Genomic DNA, 17,946 nt, shown 5'->3' with positions numbered 1-17,946 from the left:
GTCTATTTCCCTTACAAGCAGGGAGCTTCAAAGTTAGAAAAATGCTAAATTTTAAATTTTTTAAATTTTTTCTTAACCAAGAAATGATGCAAGTATCGTCAAAATTTTGCCACTAACATAAAGTAGAATATGTCACAAAAAAACTGTCTCGGAATCGGAATGAAAGGTAAAAGCATCCCAGAGTTAATAATGCTTAAAGTGAAAGTGGTCAGATGTGCAAAAAACGCTCTGGTCCTACAGTAAAAATTGGCCTGGTCCTTAAGGGGTTAAGGACCAAGGCCGTACCTGTACGCCCTGAGTCCGCTCCCGTTCTATAACGCGGGTTGGGCCTGGCCTCTATCAATGGCCGGGACCCTTGGCTATTAGCACGGGGCACTGATCGTGGTGCCAAGTGATATTAACCCTTTAGACGCAGCGTTCAAAGTTGATTGCTGCGTCTAAAGTGAAACTAAACTACCCCCGGCTAGCTCAGCGGGCTGTTCGGGATCGCAGTGGTGAAATCGCGGCATCCCGAACAGCTGTAGGACAGCAGGAGGGTCCCCTTACCTGCCTCCTGCTGTCCAATTGCCGAATGACTGCTCAGTGCCTGAGATCCAGGCATAAGCAGTCAAGCAGCAGAATCATCGATCAATGGTTTCCTATGAGAAACCATTGATCAATATAAAAGATCAGTGTGTGCAGTGTTATAGCCCCATATGGGAGCTATAACATTGCAAAAAAAAAAAAAAAGTGAATAAAGATCATTTAGCCCCTTCCCTAATAAACGTTTGAATCGCCCTCCTTTTCCCATTAAAAAAAAAAAAGTGTAAATGAAAATAAACATGTGGTATCGCCGCGTGCGGAAATGTCCGAATTATAAAAAATATAATTTATTAAGCTGCACAGTCAATGGCACTTGATCAGGAAAAAAATGAATAAAAAGCGATCAAAAAGTCTGATCAATACAAAAATGGTACCGGTAAAAACTTCAGATCACGACGCCATCATACTGCCCCATATGCGGAAAAATAAAAAAGTTATAGGGGTCACAAAATGACAATTTTAAATGTATAAAATTTTCCTGCATGTAGTTATGATTTTTGTCAGAAGTACGACAAAATCAAACCTATATAAGTAGGGTATTATTTTAATCATATGGACCTACAGAATAAAGAGAAGGTGTCATTTTTACCGAAAAATGTACTGTGTAGAAAGAAAGCCTGATGTCATTACAAAGTAGAATTGGTGGCGCAAAAATTAAGCCATCATATGGATTTTAGGTGCAAAATTGAAAGGGTTATGATTTTTTAAAGGTAAGGAAGAAAAAAATGAAAGTGCAAAAAACGGAAAAACCCCTGGTCCTTAACCCCTTAAAGGGGTACTCCGCCACTAGACATCTTATCCCCTATCCAAAGGATTGGGGATAAGATGTCAGATCGCCGCGGTGCCGCTGCTGGGAGCCCCGGGATCCCCACTGCGGCACTGCGCTATCATTACAGCACAGAGCGAGTTCGCTCTGTGCGTAATGACGGGCGATACAAGGGACGGAGCCGCGTGACGTCATGGCTCCGCCCCTCGTGTCATCACGGCCCGTCCCCTTAATGCAAGTCTATGGCAGGGGGCGTGACGACCGCCGCACCCCTTCCATAGACTTGTATTGAAAGGGGCGGGCCGTGACATCACGAGGGGCGGAGCCGTGATGTAACTATGCTCCGGCCCCTGTATTGCGCGTCATTACGTGCAGAGCGAAACTCGCTCTGTGCTGTAATGATAGCGCAGTGCCGCAGCGGGGATCCCGGGGCTCCCCAGCAGCGGCACCGCGGCGCTCTGACATCTTATCCCCTATCCTTTCGATAAGGGATAAGATGTTTAGGGGCGGAGTACCCCTTTAAGGACCCAGCCAATTTTCAGTGTAGGACCCGGCCATTTTTTGCACATCTGACCACTGTTGCTTTAAGCATTAATAACTCTGGGATGCTTTTACCTTTCATTCTGATTCCGAGAGAGTTTTTTTTTCCTGACATATTCTACTTTATGTTAGTGGTAAAATTTTGTCGATACTTGCATCATTTCTTGGGGAAAAATTCCAAAATTTGATGAAAAAATTGGAAATTTAGCATTTTTTTTTACTTTGAAGCTCACGAGTAAGGAAATGCCACATATGTGTATGTCAAGTGCTCTGTGGGTGCACTAGAGGGCTCAGAAGGGAAGGAGCGACAGTGGGATTTTGGAGAGTGAGTTTTTCTGAAATGATTTTTGGGGGGCATGTCACAAGCCCCTATGGTGCCAGAACAGCAAAAAAAAAAAAAAACCTGTGCAGTGTTGTCACTGGGCATATTAACCCTGCACTGTGATGTCACTGCATATCAACCCTGCACTGTGACTCTCAGTACAGGGTTAATACAAACAGTGACATTACAGTACAGGGTTAATACAAACAGTGACATCACAGTACAGATATAATACACAGTGATATCACAGTACAGGGTTAATACACCGTGATGTCACAGAACAGGGGCAATATACACCATGATGTCACAGTACAGGGATAATATACACCGTGATGTCACAGTACAGGGATAGTATACACCATGATGTCACAGTACAGGGATAACACACACACACACACAGTGGTGTCGCAGTACAGGGATAATATACATAGTGATGTTGCAGTACAGGGATAATATACACAGTGATGTCACAGTACAGGGATAATATACACCCTGATGTCACAGTACAGGGATAATATACACCCTGATGTCACAGTACAGGGATAATACCAGTGCTGAGGCGTCGGACGAAAATTTGGGTACCTGGAGTCGGCAAACAATGCACCGCCTCCTACTAAATTTAGATTGGAATGAAAAACTCACTACTGTAAGAATAAAGACCAATGCATGCAGTTCCTCATGTAACCGCAAAACGAACACGTTAAGTGACCGTGAAGAAGCATGCTTTTCATGTGCTTTACTATATGGCATGCATCGCACAATTAGGAGCTGCAATACTTATACTTTCCATAGTGTTGTGTTCTGCTGTTACAGGGAACCCATGGGTAGCCTAGCCTCTCACTGATAAGGGATTAAGTAAATATGTTTTTTGCAGGCCTAGAGACACTTTTAAAACTGAAGGGAATGGAGGGTCAATAGTTCAAGACTGAAGCTGTAAACCATTGGAAAAACTGCTGTCATTCAGCTAAGGCTATAAAAACGTGTAAACTCCGATTGTTAGCTTAAACTTTAATACATTTGCATATTAATACAGGGGAGTCGGGGAGTCTGAGTCGGAAGTACAAAAAATTGCGGAGTTGGAACATTTATCTACCGACTCCACAGCCCAGGATAATATACACAGTGATGTCACAGTACAGGGATTATATACACAGTGATGTCACAGTACAGGGATTATATACACAGTGATGTCACAGTACAGGGATAATACACACAGTGATGTCACAGTACAGGGATAATACACAGTGACATTACAGTACAGAGATAATACACACAGTGTTGTCACAGTACAGGGATAATACACAGTGATGTCACAGTACAGGTATAATACACACAGTGATGTCACAGTACAGGGATACTACACAGTGACATTACAGTACAGAGATAATACACAGTGTTGTCACAGTACAGGGATAATACACAGTGTTGTCACAGTACAGGGATAATACACAAAGTGATGTCACAGTACAGGGATAATACACAAAGTGATGTCACAGTACAGGGATAATACACACAGTGATGTCACAGTACAGGGATAATACACACAGTGATGTCACAGTACAGGGATAATACACAGTGACATTACAGTACAGAGATAATACACACAGTGTTGTCACAGTACAGGGATAATACACACAGTGATGTCACAGTACAGGGATAATACACACAGTGATGTCACAGTACAGGGATAATAGACACAGTGCAGGGATAATAGACACAGTGATGTCACAGTACAGGGATAATACACACTGATGGAACAGTACAGGGATAATATACACAGTGATGTCACAGTACAGGGATAATACACACTGATGTCACAGTACAGGGATAATATACACAGTGATGTCACAGTGCAAGGATAATACACACAGTGATGTCACAGTACAGGGATAATACACACAGTGATGTCACAGTACAGGGATAATACACACTGTGATGTCACAGTACAGGGATAATACACACAGTGATGTCACAGTACAGGGATAATACACACAGTGATGTCACAGTACAGGGATAATACACAGTGACATTACAGTACAGGGATAATACACACAGTGATGTCACAGTGCAGGGATAATACACACAGTGATGTCACAGTACAGGTATAATACACACAGTGATGTCAGAGTACAAGGATAATACACAGTGACATTACAGTACAGGGATAATACACACAGAGATGTCACAGTACAGGGATAATACACACAGTGCAGGGATAATATACACAGTGATGTCACAGTATAGGGATAATATACACAGTGATGTCACAGCACAGGGATAATACACAGTGATGTCACAGTACATGGATAATACACACAGTGATGTCACAGTACAGGGATAATACACAGTGACATTACAGTACAGGGATAATACACATAGTGATGTCACAGTGCAGGGATAATACACACAGTGATGTCACAGTACAGGGATAATATACACAGTGATGTCACAGTACAGGGATAATACACAGTGACATTACAGTACAGGGATAATACACACAGTGATGTCGCAGTACAGGGATAAAATATACACAGTGATGTCACAGTACAGGGATAATATACACAGTGATGTCACAGTACAGGGATAATACACAGTGATGTCACAGTACATGGATAATACACACAGTGATGCCACAGTACAGGGATAATACACAGTGACATTACAGTACAGGGATAATACACATAGTGATGTCACAGTACAGGGATAATATACACAGTGATGTCACAGTACAGGGATAATACACAGTGACATTACAGTACAGGGATAATACACACAGTGATGTCACAGTGCAGGGATAATACACACAGTGATGTCTCAGTACAGAGATAATACACACAGTGATGTCTCAGTACAGAGATAATACACACAGTGATGTCACAGTACAGAGATAATACACACAGTGATGTCACAGTACAGAGATAATACACACAGTGATGTCGCAGTACAGGGATAATATACACAGTGATGTCACAGTACAGGGATAATATACACAGTGATGTCACAGTACAGGGATAATATACACAGTGATGTCACAGTACAGGGATAATACACAGTGACATTACAGAACAGCGATAATACAGTGATGTCACAGTACAGGGATAATACACAGTGATGTCACAGTACAGGGATAATACACACAGTGATGTCACAGTACAGGGATAACATACACAGTGGAGTCACAGTACAGAGATAATACACACAGTGATGTCACAGTACAGGGATAATACACACAGGGATGTCGCAGTACAGGGATAAAATATACACAGTGATGTCACAGTACAGGGATAATATACACAGTGATGTCACAGTACAGGGATAATACACACTGATGTCACAGTACAGGGATAATATACACAGTGATGTCACAGTGCAGGGATAATACACACAGTGATGTCACAGTACAGGGATAATACACACAGTGATGTCACAGTACAGGGATAATACACACAGTGATGTCACAGTACAGGGATAATACACAGTGACATTACAGTACAGGGATAATACACACAGTGATGTCACAGTGCAGGGATAATACACACAGTGATGTCACAGTACAGGGATAATATACACAGTGATGTCAGAGTACAAGGATAATACACAGTGACATTACAGTACAGGGATAATACACACAGAGATGTCACAGTACAGGGATAATACACACAGTGCAGGGATAATATACACAGTGATGTCACAGTATAGGGATAATATACACAGTGATGTCACAGTACAGGGATAATACACAGTGATGTCACAGTACATGGATAATACACACAGTGATGTCACAGTACAGGGATAATACACAGTGACATTACAGTACAGGGATAATACACATAGTGATGTCACAGTGCAGGGATAATACACACAGTGATGTCACAGTACAGGGATAATATACACAGTGATGTCACAGTACAGGGATAATACACAGTGACATTACAGTTCAGGGATAATACACACAGTGATGTCGCAGTACAGGGATAAAATATACACAGTGATGTCACAGTACAGGGATAATATACACAGTGATGTCACAGTACAGGGATAATACACAGTGATGTCACAGTACATGGATAATACACACAGTGATGTCACAGTACAGGGATAATACACAGTGACATTACAGTACAGGGATAATACACATAGTGATGTCACAGTGCAGGGATAATACACACAGTGATGTCACAGTACAGGGATAATATACACAGTGATGTCACAGTACAGGGATAATACACAGTGACATTACAGTACAGGGATAATACACACAGTGATGTCACAGTGCAGGGATAATACACACAGTGATGTCTCAGTACAGAGATAATACACACAGTGATGTCTCAGTACAGAGATAATACACACAGTGATGTCACAGTACAGAGATAATACACACAATGATGTCGCAGTACAGGGATAATATACACAGTGATGTCACAGTACAGGGATAATATACACAGTGATGTCACAGTACAGGGATAATATACACAGTGATGTCACAGTACAGGGATAATACACAGTGACATTACAGAACAGCGATAATACACACAGTGATGTCACAGTACAGGGATAATACACACAGTGATGTCACAGTACAGGGATAACATACACAGTGGAGTCACAGTACAGAGATAATACACACAGTGATGTCACAGTACAGGGATAATACACACAGGGATGTCGCAGTACAGGGATAAAATATACACAGTGATGTCACAGTACAGGGATAATATACACAGTGATGTCACAGTACAGGGATAATACACAGTGACATTACAGTACAGGGATAATACACACAGTGATGTCACAGTACAGGGATAATACACAGTGACTTTACAGTACAGGGATAATATACACAGCAATGTCACAGTGCAGGGATAATATACACAGTGATGTCACAGTACAGGGATAATACACACAGTGGAGTCACAGTACAGGGATAATACACACAGTGGAGTCACAGTACAGGGATAATACACACAGTGATGTCACAGTACAGGGATAATAGACACAGTGATGTCACAGTACAGGGATAATACACAGTGACATTACAGTACAGGGATAATATACACAGCAATGTCACAGTGCAGGGATAATATACACAGTGATGTCACAGTACAGGGATAATACACACAGTGGAGTCACAGTACAGGGATAATACACACAGTGGAGTCACAGTACAGGGATAATACACACAGTGATGTCACAGTACAGGGATAATAGACACAGTGATGTCACAGTACAGGGATAATATACACATTGATGTCACAGTACAGGGATAATACACAGGGATGTCACAGTACTGGGATAATACACAGTGATGTCACAGTACAGGGATAATAGACACAGTGATGTCACAGTACAGGGATAATACACAGTGAAATTACAGTACAGGGATAATACACACAGTGATGTCACAGTGCAGGGATAATATACACAGTGATGTCACAGTACAGGGATAATACACACAGTGGAGTCACAGTACAGGGATAATACACACAGTGATGTCACAGTACAGGGATAATATACACAGTGGTGTCACAGTACAGGGATAACATACACAGTGATGCCAAACAGTAGGTACGCCACTATGTGCATTTATGGCTGGCCTTCTGGAAATTTCTTCTGGACATCTGCACAAAGGATTTTTGGAGCTCAGCAAGAGTGAACATTGGGTTCTTGGTCCTCTTTCTTTTCAAAGCCCTTCTACCCCCGATTGCATAGTTTGATGGGGTGGCCTTTAAAGATTTATGTATGCCAGTGTTCTCTTGGAAACTTTCAGTGGAGCAAAATAATTTTGTACCCTTCTCCAGATCTGTGCTTCCACACAGTCGTGTCTTTGAGCTCTACAGGCAGCTCTTTCACCCTCAGAGCTTGGTTTTTGCGCTGATCTGTATTGGCAGCTGTGAGACCTTATATAGAAAGGGGTGTGTCTGGCCAATTAAATGAATTTACCACAGGTGACTCCCATCAAGGTGTAGAAACATCTCCAAGATGATCTAGGAAAATGGGAGGCCCCCCAGAGATGAAGTTCAATGTCATAGCAAAGTGTCTGAACACTTATGTCTAAAAGAAACTAAATTTTTTCCTTTTTTAATAAATTTGCATAATATTCTAAAATTCTGTTTTCCCTGTCATTATGAAGTATTAAATCCAAAATGAAATGATATTTGTATTATATTAGGCTACTACAGTACAAAATTTGGAAAAATTAATAGTATGAAAACTCCCAAAGCATTGTATTGTGATTTCAGTATTCTAATATTATACACGTTAGAAACATGTTCATGTGATCCCTCCAAACACATCGAATGCTCATGTGTTCTGAAAGAGGAGAGGAGGGGTAAGCTGCTGCCAAATAACTCTGGTGATGGTGTGAAGAACAAAAGGATTAGGCAGTTGTAATCCAACACACCCGATCTCTTCATCTCGCACCCAATGTCATCTGTCATTGAGAGTCAGGAGGCCTCCAGACTGGGGCTGGGCGGTATACCGGTTCATACCGAATACCGAAATTTTTGTGCTGCACGATATGAATTTTAACCCATACCGCAATACTGGTTTGGCCACTCCCCCTCAGGAATGAATGAATTATCAGCCCAGCGCTGCACTGTCCCCATCGGGGAACTAATCATATGTGACCCACGAGCGCTGTTCTGTACCCCCCCCCCCAGTTAATTATAAGACCAGCGCTACTACTCACATATGTCACCCGCAAGCGCTGCCCTCCTCGTTCTCCAGTTTGTTGCGGCTGCTGGCGCTGACACTCTATACCAGTGGTCTTCAACCTCCAGATGTTGCAAAATTACAACTCCCAGCTGTCCGGGCATGCTGGGAGTTGTAGTTTTGCAACATCTGGAGATCCGCAGATTGCAAACCACTGCTCTATACTGTATCCCTATGCCCAGGCTGCAAAAGGTAAGCAAAATAAACTTTAACTCTCCTTCCCCGTCGGTCCGGACTTGCTTCCCAGGGAATGGAACGTCGGAGAGCCGTCAGCCTATCAGCGGCTGCAGTGATGTTCCGCCTTGGCCGGTGATAGGTTGAGCGCACTGTCATGTAAGAAGCTGGCTTCTTACATGACAGTGGGCTCAGCCTATCACCGGCCGAGGCGGAACATTGCTGCGGCCGGTGATAGGCTGACTGCTCTCCGACGTTTACGTCCCCAGCGTAAGGCCGATGTCGGAACATGTGTTAGTTTTATTTTGTTTACCTTTTGCAGCCTGGGCATAGGGATACAGTATAGGGATACCGCTCAGTATAGAGAGTGTCGGCGCTGGCGGCCGCAACAAACAGGAGGACGAGGAGAGCAGCGCTTGCGGGTGACGTGAGTAGTACCCTGATGGGGACAGCGCAGCGCTGGGCTAATAATAAAAAAACAATTTTTGGGGGGCGGGGGGGAATACCGTTATATACCGCGGAACCGCCATAAGTTACAAAAATACTGCGATACACATATTTGGCCATACCGCCCAGCCCTACTCCAGACACATTAGACAGTTGACTGGTCTCACTGAAATCTGCAAGTTCAGCCAACTTTTATCTTATGTGTGTGGGGCTCTTAACCCCTTAACGACCACGGATGTAAATGTACGTCCTGGTTTGGCGGGACTTCCCGCATCAGGACGTACATTTACGTCCTGTGTATGACCGCGAGCATCGGAAAGGTGCTCGCATCATACACGGCAGGTTCATACATACATCATACACGGCTGCCGCGGGGATCCGATCATCCAGCATGACAGCCGGAGGTCCCCTTACCTAGCTCCGGGGTCTTCACCGATAATACTGATAATACTGAGCAGTGCTGTGTCCTATGCATAGCACTGCACAGTATTAGCAATCAAAGGATTGCTATAGATAGTCCCCTATGGGGACATAAAAAGTGTAAAAAAAAAAAAAAAGTTGAAAAATGTAAAAAAAAAAAAAAGTGAAAAATCCCCTCCCCCAATAAAAATGAAAATTGTCCTTTTTCCAATTTTACCCCCAAAAAGCGTAATTTTTTTTTAATAAACATATTTGGTATCTGCGCGTGCGTAAATGTCTGACCTATCAAAATATAATGTTAATGATCCCGTATGGTGAATGGCGTAAACGTAAAAAAATTTAGAAAGTCCAAAAATGCTGCTTTTTTGTCACATTTTATATAAAAAAAAAAATTATCTAAAAGTTTTATATATGCAAATGTGGTATCAATAAAAATTACAGATGACGGCGCAAAAAATGAGCCCTCATACCGCCCTATATACAGAAAAATGAAAAAGTTATAGGTGGTCAAAATAGGGCGATTTTAGATTACTGATTTTGTACAAAAAGGTTTTGATTTTTTTTAAGCGGTACAAAAATATAAAAGTATCTAGCCATGGGTATCATTTTAATCGGATTGTTCCACAGAATAAGGAACATATGTCATTTTTACCGTAAAGTGTACAGTGTGAAAACAAAACCCCCCAAAATGTGCAAAATTTTGGTTTTCATTTAAATTTCTTCCCTAAAATGTTTTTGGGTTCGTCGTACATTTTATGGTAAAATGAGAGGTTTCATTACAAAGTACAATTGGTCACGCAAAAAACAAGCCCTTATATGGGTCTGTACATGGAAATATAAAGGAGTTATGGATTTTAGAAGGCGAGGAGGAAAAAACGAAGACGCAAAAAAAAAATTGGCCAGGTCCTTGAGGGGTTAAAAGCGGATGCTACTAAAATAAGCTCGACTTGCCAATGATCTGCAGATAAATGTCTTGTGCTTATGCCAAGCTCTGAGGTGGCCATAAACATTAGATTTCGTCATGATCGGCTGACAATATAATGTGTATGATGCCTCCCTACTTTTCCCTAATGGCAGATGTTAGCGCAGAGTAGGATCAGGTATGTTGGATTTTGCTTTTGTTCTCATGAAGATAAGCCTCTACTCTGTGTGTCTGGCCGCAGCTTTCTCGTCATTCTGAACGTGAAGATTGGGAGAAAGTATTTGGCCAACTGCTATCTGAAATGTAGGCCAAACCAACAGCTACTCCCCATATACGTGCAGTGTATAGTTCAGGTTTCAAAACCTGCACGTAGCTTTTCTTTGAAGAAAATCTTGTGACACTGGTCTAAAACTGGATCATTAGTCAAGGATCAGGTATGTTGGATTTCAACATGCCTCATCCTTTGCTCCCGCTAAAGATAAGCTCTTGCCCGCTCTTTTTGTAAGAGCAGGTTTCAGTGATCCTCAATTATGCAAACAAAACATCTGACAACAGCCAAGAAATGGAGGAGAATCTACAGACACAGGGTTAGGCATGTGCTCTGCTCCGCCTAGAAAGATGATTGTAGTTATGGAAACAGTCAAGCTTCTGCACATGTCAATGGTCAGATTACCTCTAAGCAATGCCTTCATTTTTGGAGACTTTTTTATTTTTACTGCCTTACAGTCTTACTGTCTCGGATTCTTCCTTTCTTAGCTATAGGTGTTGATATGATCTCTATTTTGATCTTTTAGGAGCACCATAAAAGGTCTATCCCAAAAGACACATGGAATCTACTATTGGATTTCGGTAATATGATTGCAGATGACATGTCCAACTATGATGAAGAAGGTACTGACTTTAGAACATTTTATTCTACATCCTGAATTCCTCTTCTCACTTCCAGAGTCATTTTTCACCCTCTATTGTTGTCTCCTCAGAATTTTCATTTCCGAGAGTGAGAGAGTGCAGTGTAGATGATTATTAGGTCATCTTTTCTGGGAGTTGGAAGTTGATGGATTTAATGGGAAATGTGCATATATGTCTGAGCATTTCACCTTGCCATTAAGCAAAGGCCCCTGCTGAATGACACCCACATGCCAAAAAGACATTTATGCATTGAGTGTATATTCCTGGAGCATTCCTAGCTTGTACATAGAAAATAAAATTGACATGGTTAGTAATAAGTCAGTTTTGATGTGTGTGAATTAGTGCTATGGCTTTACATCAGGAAAAGAATTCTCCAATATTCAGGGACATACCTTGTGCCACGGATCTTTACAGTGTGCACCCATTCTTGCCTGACCTGACCCAGAAATGACTGACTATATTGTTCTGTTCTGTGTAATAGACTGGTTTATGACATTCACTGAAAACATGCTTCTATTGTCTATCGACTTGTTTCAACCTTCAGATTATAAAAGTGTACCTGTCACCTTAAAAAAACTCTTTGACATGTCTTAGAGACATGTTAAAGAGGTACTCCTCCCTGAGACATCTTATCTATCACAGCTGTCAAGTCCCCTGCCATAGGCTTGCATCGAGGGGGGGGGGTCAGTGACGTCTCAATACTCTGGCCCCTGTGTCGTGATTCATCAGCATGGAGCGATCTTCGCTCCGGCAGCTGATGACCAGGTTTGCAGCAGGAGAGATTGCGGGGATCTCCAGGGGCGGGACCCCTACGATCAGACATCTTATCCTCTATCCTTACATTGTAAGTTTGTCTTGCTTAGTGCACTCTTCTCCCAGCTAGTTTTAGCTATCGGTTGCGGTCTGAAAATTAAGACCTAGACCAATCAAAACTTTTGATATGTCTCTAAAACCTGTCAAATATTTTTATAGTGACAGTGTTCATTTAATCCTAAATAGATTAATTGGGAGAAGGACATATTTAATGGGACTTTCTGGAGCTGTGCTGCATTTTTGTGCTTATGAATTCTAAATAAAGATTTCACAATATCATCCACTGTGTAGAAAGACCCCCATTCTTGAATATAAACACTGGATTCCTTTTCTAGCTATATACATTAGATAGAGGTTAGTGGATCCCCTCCTCTAGGAAATAAACATGCCCGCTCAGCGTATTAAAACCTCCTTCAGTTATGCCCGGCTGAATCAGCATGTCACTGGTTAAAGAGAACCTGTCATGTCACACAAAAAATAAATCTGACAGTGTGCCTTTAATTGTGGTACTGATTGCAGATATGTTCAATCAGCACCCGGTTGTTGACCATGTACAGGAGTCAGACATTCAGCTCTGTACATTGTATAATGGGGGTGCAGGGTTACTGCAGTGTATTTTTTATTGATGTGAATAGGAAATGCGATCCATTAACCCGGTACCACTACAATACAATGTTTAGATCCAAGGCTTCTGGCCCACATACATAGTCAATACCCAGACGCTGGGTGCCAGGTGTCCCCACCCCGCCAATCCTGTGAATAGCTCATCAATAATTTTATCCCATAAAACCCCTTTAAGATGAAACACCAAGCACCAGATTTCGGACGAACAATTCTGGCACAATTTAACCCAACTAATACTTGTTCTAAACTTAGACTACAGTGTAAAGATGTGTCAGATTTTCAAACAGCCTGAGTCACATTGATAAATATGATCCATTCTTACACTGCTCACCTATGGGCCCTATTACATGGCTTGACACTCTACTGTAAATATCATGTAGATTTGCGCTTGTTTAAAGAGCCTATTAAAAGGCATATTAATTTGTGTAGCCCTCCGCTTCCATTATTATTCAGCCCCGATTACAGAGAGAAATGTGTGACCAATGAACAAAGAGCCAGGCAAAACAAAGCGATCAGTCAACAGCTGATCACTGGGAATATTACAAAGGGCAATTAATTCCTTATCAGCTGATAATCGCTCCATGTAATAGGGCCTTAGCTTTATCTTGTCTTAGAATTAGATTGTTTAGTAAATCTGGCCCACTATGCTGTAAGCTCCCATGCTCCCTCTAGTGGTAGCTGCAGGCAAGCTGACTAGCTTATTTATTTTTAACTATCTATGCAGACTAAGTACCAGGGGTCGAGTCCCGGGAAAAAAAAAGTGAAGAAACTCACCCATAATTTCCACTAAAGGGCTGGTCCTACTAATAGGACTTGTTCCTGCTGTGAGATAAGTGCAGTTTCCACACGTTCCTGCAAGACTTGACCCCTGCTTAGCTCCTTTGTAGAACTTAGAAGCCAAATTATTTTTGGTTTCATTTGTGACCATTGGTGCCCTGTTAAAAAAAAAAAAAAAAATTTTAAATACAAAGGTTGAAAAGCTGAAAATTCTGTGTATCCTGTTAGCGAAATACATCAGCAGGACACCTTTATCTCTTGTTCTGAGAGCTTGCTAGAGTGTATCAGTGCAGGTAAAATGTTAGAGGTTGAACGTATTTGTTAATCATTTCTAAAAAAAAAAAAAAAATACTTCATCCTTCCAGTACTTATCAGCTGCTGTATGCTACAGAGGAAGTTGAGCTGTTCTTTTATGTCTGGCCACAGTGTTCTTTACTGACACCTCTGTTTGTGTCAGAAACTTCTCAGAGTAGGAGCAAATCCCCATAGAAAACCTCTCCTGCTCTGGACAGTTCCTGATATGGACAAAGGTGTCAGCAGAAATCATTGTGGTCAGACTGGAAAGAACAACTTCCTGTGGCGCATACAGCAGCTGATAAGTACTGGAAGGATTAAGATTTTCATATAGAAGTAATTTACAAATCTTTTTAACCTGTTAAGGAAGAAGGGTGTACAGGTACGCCCTTGCATCCCGGTACCCAAGGGCGTACATGTACGCCCTAGTCCCGTTACCGGGGTTTGAAGCATGCTCACAAGCTAAGCATGCTTCAATCCCGGTGGGTCCCGACATCTATCAGCAGCCACGACCCAGGGTTAAAGGGGTATTCCAGGCCAAAACTTTTTTTTATATATCAACTGGCTCCGGAAAGTTAAACAGATTTGTAAATTACTTCTATTAAAAAATCTTAATCCTTCCAATAGTTATTAGCTTCTGAAGTTGAGTTGTTGTTTTCTGTCTAACTGCTCTCTGATGACTCATGTCCCGGGAGCTGAGCAGTTCCTATAGGGATATTCTCCAATCATGCACAGCTCCCGGGACGTGAAATCACCATTGAGCAGTTAGACAGAAAACTTCAGAAACTAATAACTATTGGAAGGATTAAGATTTTTTTAATAGAAGTAATTAACAAATCTGTTTAACTTTCCGGAGCCATTTGATATATATAAAACAAGGTTTTGCCTGGAATACCCCATTAAGGCCATTCACCACCGGTTGGGCCAACCCTTTAGACACCGCAGTCAAAGTTGATCACAGCGTCCAACCCGAAAGTAAAAATATTCCAGCAGCTCAGCGGAGCTGATCGGTACAATCACAGGAGGGACTTTACCTGCCTCCTTGCCGTCTGATCAGTCTTTTGCTGTTCCCAGCCTGTTATGCAGGCTAGAGCAGCAGAGCGCCGATAACACTGATTAGTGCTATGCTATGGCATAGCATTGATCAATATATGCAATCAAAAGATTGCATGTTGTAACCCTTTATGGGGCTTAGAAAAAAAAAAGTTTATAAAAGTGAATTAAACCCCTCCTAATAAAAGTTTGAACCCCCCCCCCTTTCTCATATTTAAAATAAAATAAAAATAATGATATGTGGTACCGCCGCGTGTGTTAATGTCCGAACTATTATTATATAAGGGTAGCTAAACCACACGGTCGATGGCATACACGTAAAAAAAAAAAATACACCCCCAAAAAAAATAAAAAGCGATCAAAATGTCCCATCAAAACAAATGGTACTGATAAAAACGAAATGAGCCCACATATAGCCCCCTATGCTGAAAAATTAAAAAGTTATAGGGATCAGAAGATGCCAATTTTAACCCCTTCATGACCCAGGGTTTTTCTGTTTTTGCACTTTCATTTTTTCCTCCTTACCTTTAAAAAATCATAACTCTTTAAATTTTCCACCTAAAAATCCATATGATGGCTTATTCTTTGCGCCACCAATTCTACTTTGTAATTACATCAGTCATTTTACCCAAAAATCTACGACAAAACGGGGGAAAAAATGATTGTGCGACAAAATTGAAGAAAAAACGCCATTTTGTAAATTTTGGGGGCTTCCGTTTCTACGCAGTACATTTTTCAGTACAAATGACACCTTATATTTATTCTGTAGGTCCATACGATTAAAATGATACCCTACTTATATAGGTTTGATTTTGTCGGACTTCTGGAAAAAATCATAACTACATGCAGGAAAATGTATACGTTTAAAATTGTCATCTTCTGACCCCTTTAACTTTTTTATTTTTCCGTGTATGAGGCGGTATGAGGACTCATTTTTTGCGCCGTGATCTGAAGTTCTTAGTGGTTATTGATCGGACTTTATGATCGCTTTTTATAAATTTTTTTATTATATAAAAAGTGGCCAAAAATACACAATTTTGGACTCTGGAATTTTTTTGCGCGCACGCCATTGACCGTGCGCTTTAATTAACGATATATTTTTATAGTTCGGACATTTCCGTGATACCACATATGTTTTGTTTTTATTTACACAGTTTTTTTTTTTTATGTGGGAAAGGGGGGTGATTCAAACTTGTATTATTGGTTGAAGGGGTTAAATGATCTTTATCCACTTTTTTTTTTCCACTTTTTTTTTTCCACTTTTTTGTTGCAGTGTTATAGCTCCCATAGGGACCTATAACACTGCACACACTGATCTTTTACATTGATCACTGGTTTCTCATAGGAAACCAGTGATGAATGATTCTGCCGCTTGACTGCACATGCCTGGATCTCAGACACTGAGCAGTCATTCAGCGAGGAGGAAGGTAGGGACCCTCCTGCTGTCCTGTAAGCTGTTCGGGATGCCGCAATTTCATTGCGGCGATCCCGAACAGCCCCCTGAGCTAACCGGCAATGGTTTACTTTCACTTTAGACGCGGCGTTCAACTTTGAACGTTTCATCTAAAGGGCTAATAGCGCGTGGCACCGCGATCAGTGCCGCGTGCTATTAGCCATGGGTCCCGGCCGTTGCTATGACAACGGCCGGGCCCGACCCTCTATGACGCGGGGCCAAGCCGTGACCATGCGTTATAGAATGGGAGCGGTGTCAGGATGTACCAGTACATTCTTGGTCCTTAAGAGGTTAACATACGGTGCACATGTGTTGGTGGCCATGAGCGGAGGATAAATGAATAATGAAAAATGGCCGTTTTGAGTATTGAATATACATGTTTACTCTACACCAGTTTTTCCCAACTGTCGTGCCTCCAGCTGTTGCAAAACTACAACCCAAAGCCTTCGGCTGTCCGGGCATGCTGGGGTTTGTAGTTTTGCAACAGTGAGAGGCACCCTGGTTAAATACACTGATCTACACTGTTGTTCACCCATTTGAAACGCATAAACATTTTTTCCTTTTTTCTTTCAGGAGCGTGGCCTGTTCTTATAGATGATTTTGTGGAGTATGCTAGACCCTTAGTGACAAGCGGGAAGCGCAAACCTCTTTAACCATAGACTTACAAAGAACTAGTGATGCTTTTTGCCATTTCATTAGATAATGAAGACTGTTTTTGGCCAATAACTGAGCGGCAGAGTCACCCGGACACATGGACATGGAAAATGCTGCTGTCTGCATTCTGCCTTAGAACATTGCGGTGGACAGCTCTTTGGACAAGACACGGAATGAATGAACTCGCTGGCAGTGGGAGCACTGGCTGTTTGTAGGATGCTGGCTTCATATCTTATATTGGTTGTATCATATAGGATGTAGAGATTGCATGATTTTATACTTTGGATCTATTGAAATAGAGGCCATTTTATTAAAGAAAACGTGAGGGAAAAGAAATTTAAAAGCATGCCATTCAGTTTACGAGCCAGAATAAACACCAGCAGTTACCGAACAGCTGTATTATATTGTATCTATATAAAAAGCAGTATTTGTGTTATAAATTAAATCTTTAATGGAACCTTACAGGACATCTTGTATCTTAT

General features: G+C 41.5%; 1 protein-coding gene across 4 annotated transcripts in view; it reads left to right on the top strand.

Annotated features, from left to right (window-relative positions):
• DCUN1D2 (defective in cullin neddylation 1 domain containing 2) overlaps positions 1-17,946 on the top strand; it is a 48,103-nt gene extending 30,157 nt beyond the window's left edge. For all 4 annotated transcript variants that reach the window (XM_056555824.1, XM_056555823.1, XM_056555826.1 and 1 more), the window contains exons 6-7: positions 11,682-11,778; positions 17,384-17,946. In XM_056555824.1, coding sequence (XP_056411799.1) covers positions 11,682-11,778; positions 17,384-17,463 — 177 coding nt within the window. In that variant the 3' untranslated portion in view covers positions 17,464-17,946. The remainder of the gene's footprint in view (positions 1-11,681; positions 11,779-17,383) is intronic.

Source organism: Hyla sarda, chromosome 2, assembly GCF_029499605.1.
Source record: "Hyla sarda isolate aHylSar1 chromosome 2, aHylSar1.hap1, whole genome shotgun sequence".
NCBI classification, from domain to species: Eukaryota; Metazoa; Chordata; class Amphibia; order Anura; family Hylidae; genus Hyla; species Hyla sarda.
The sequence above is the reverse complement of the archived record's forward strand: the minus strand, read 5'-3'. Positions and strand labels throughout refer to the sequence as shown.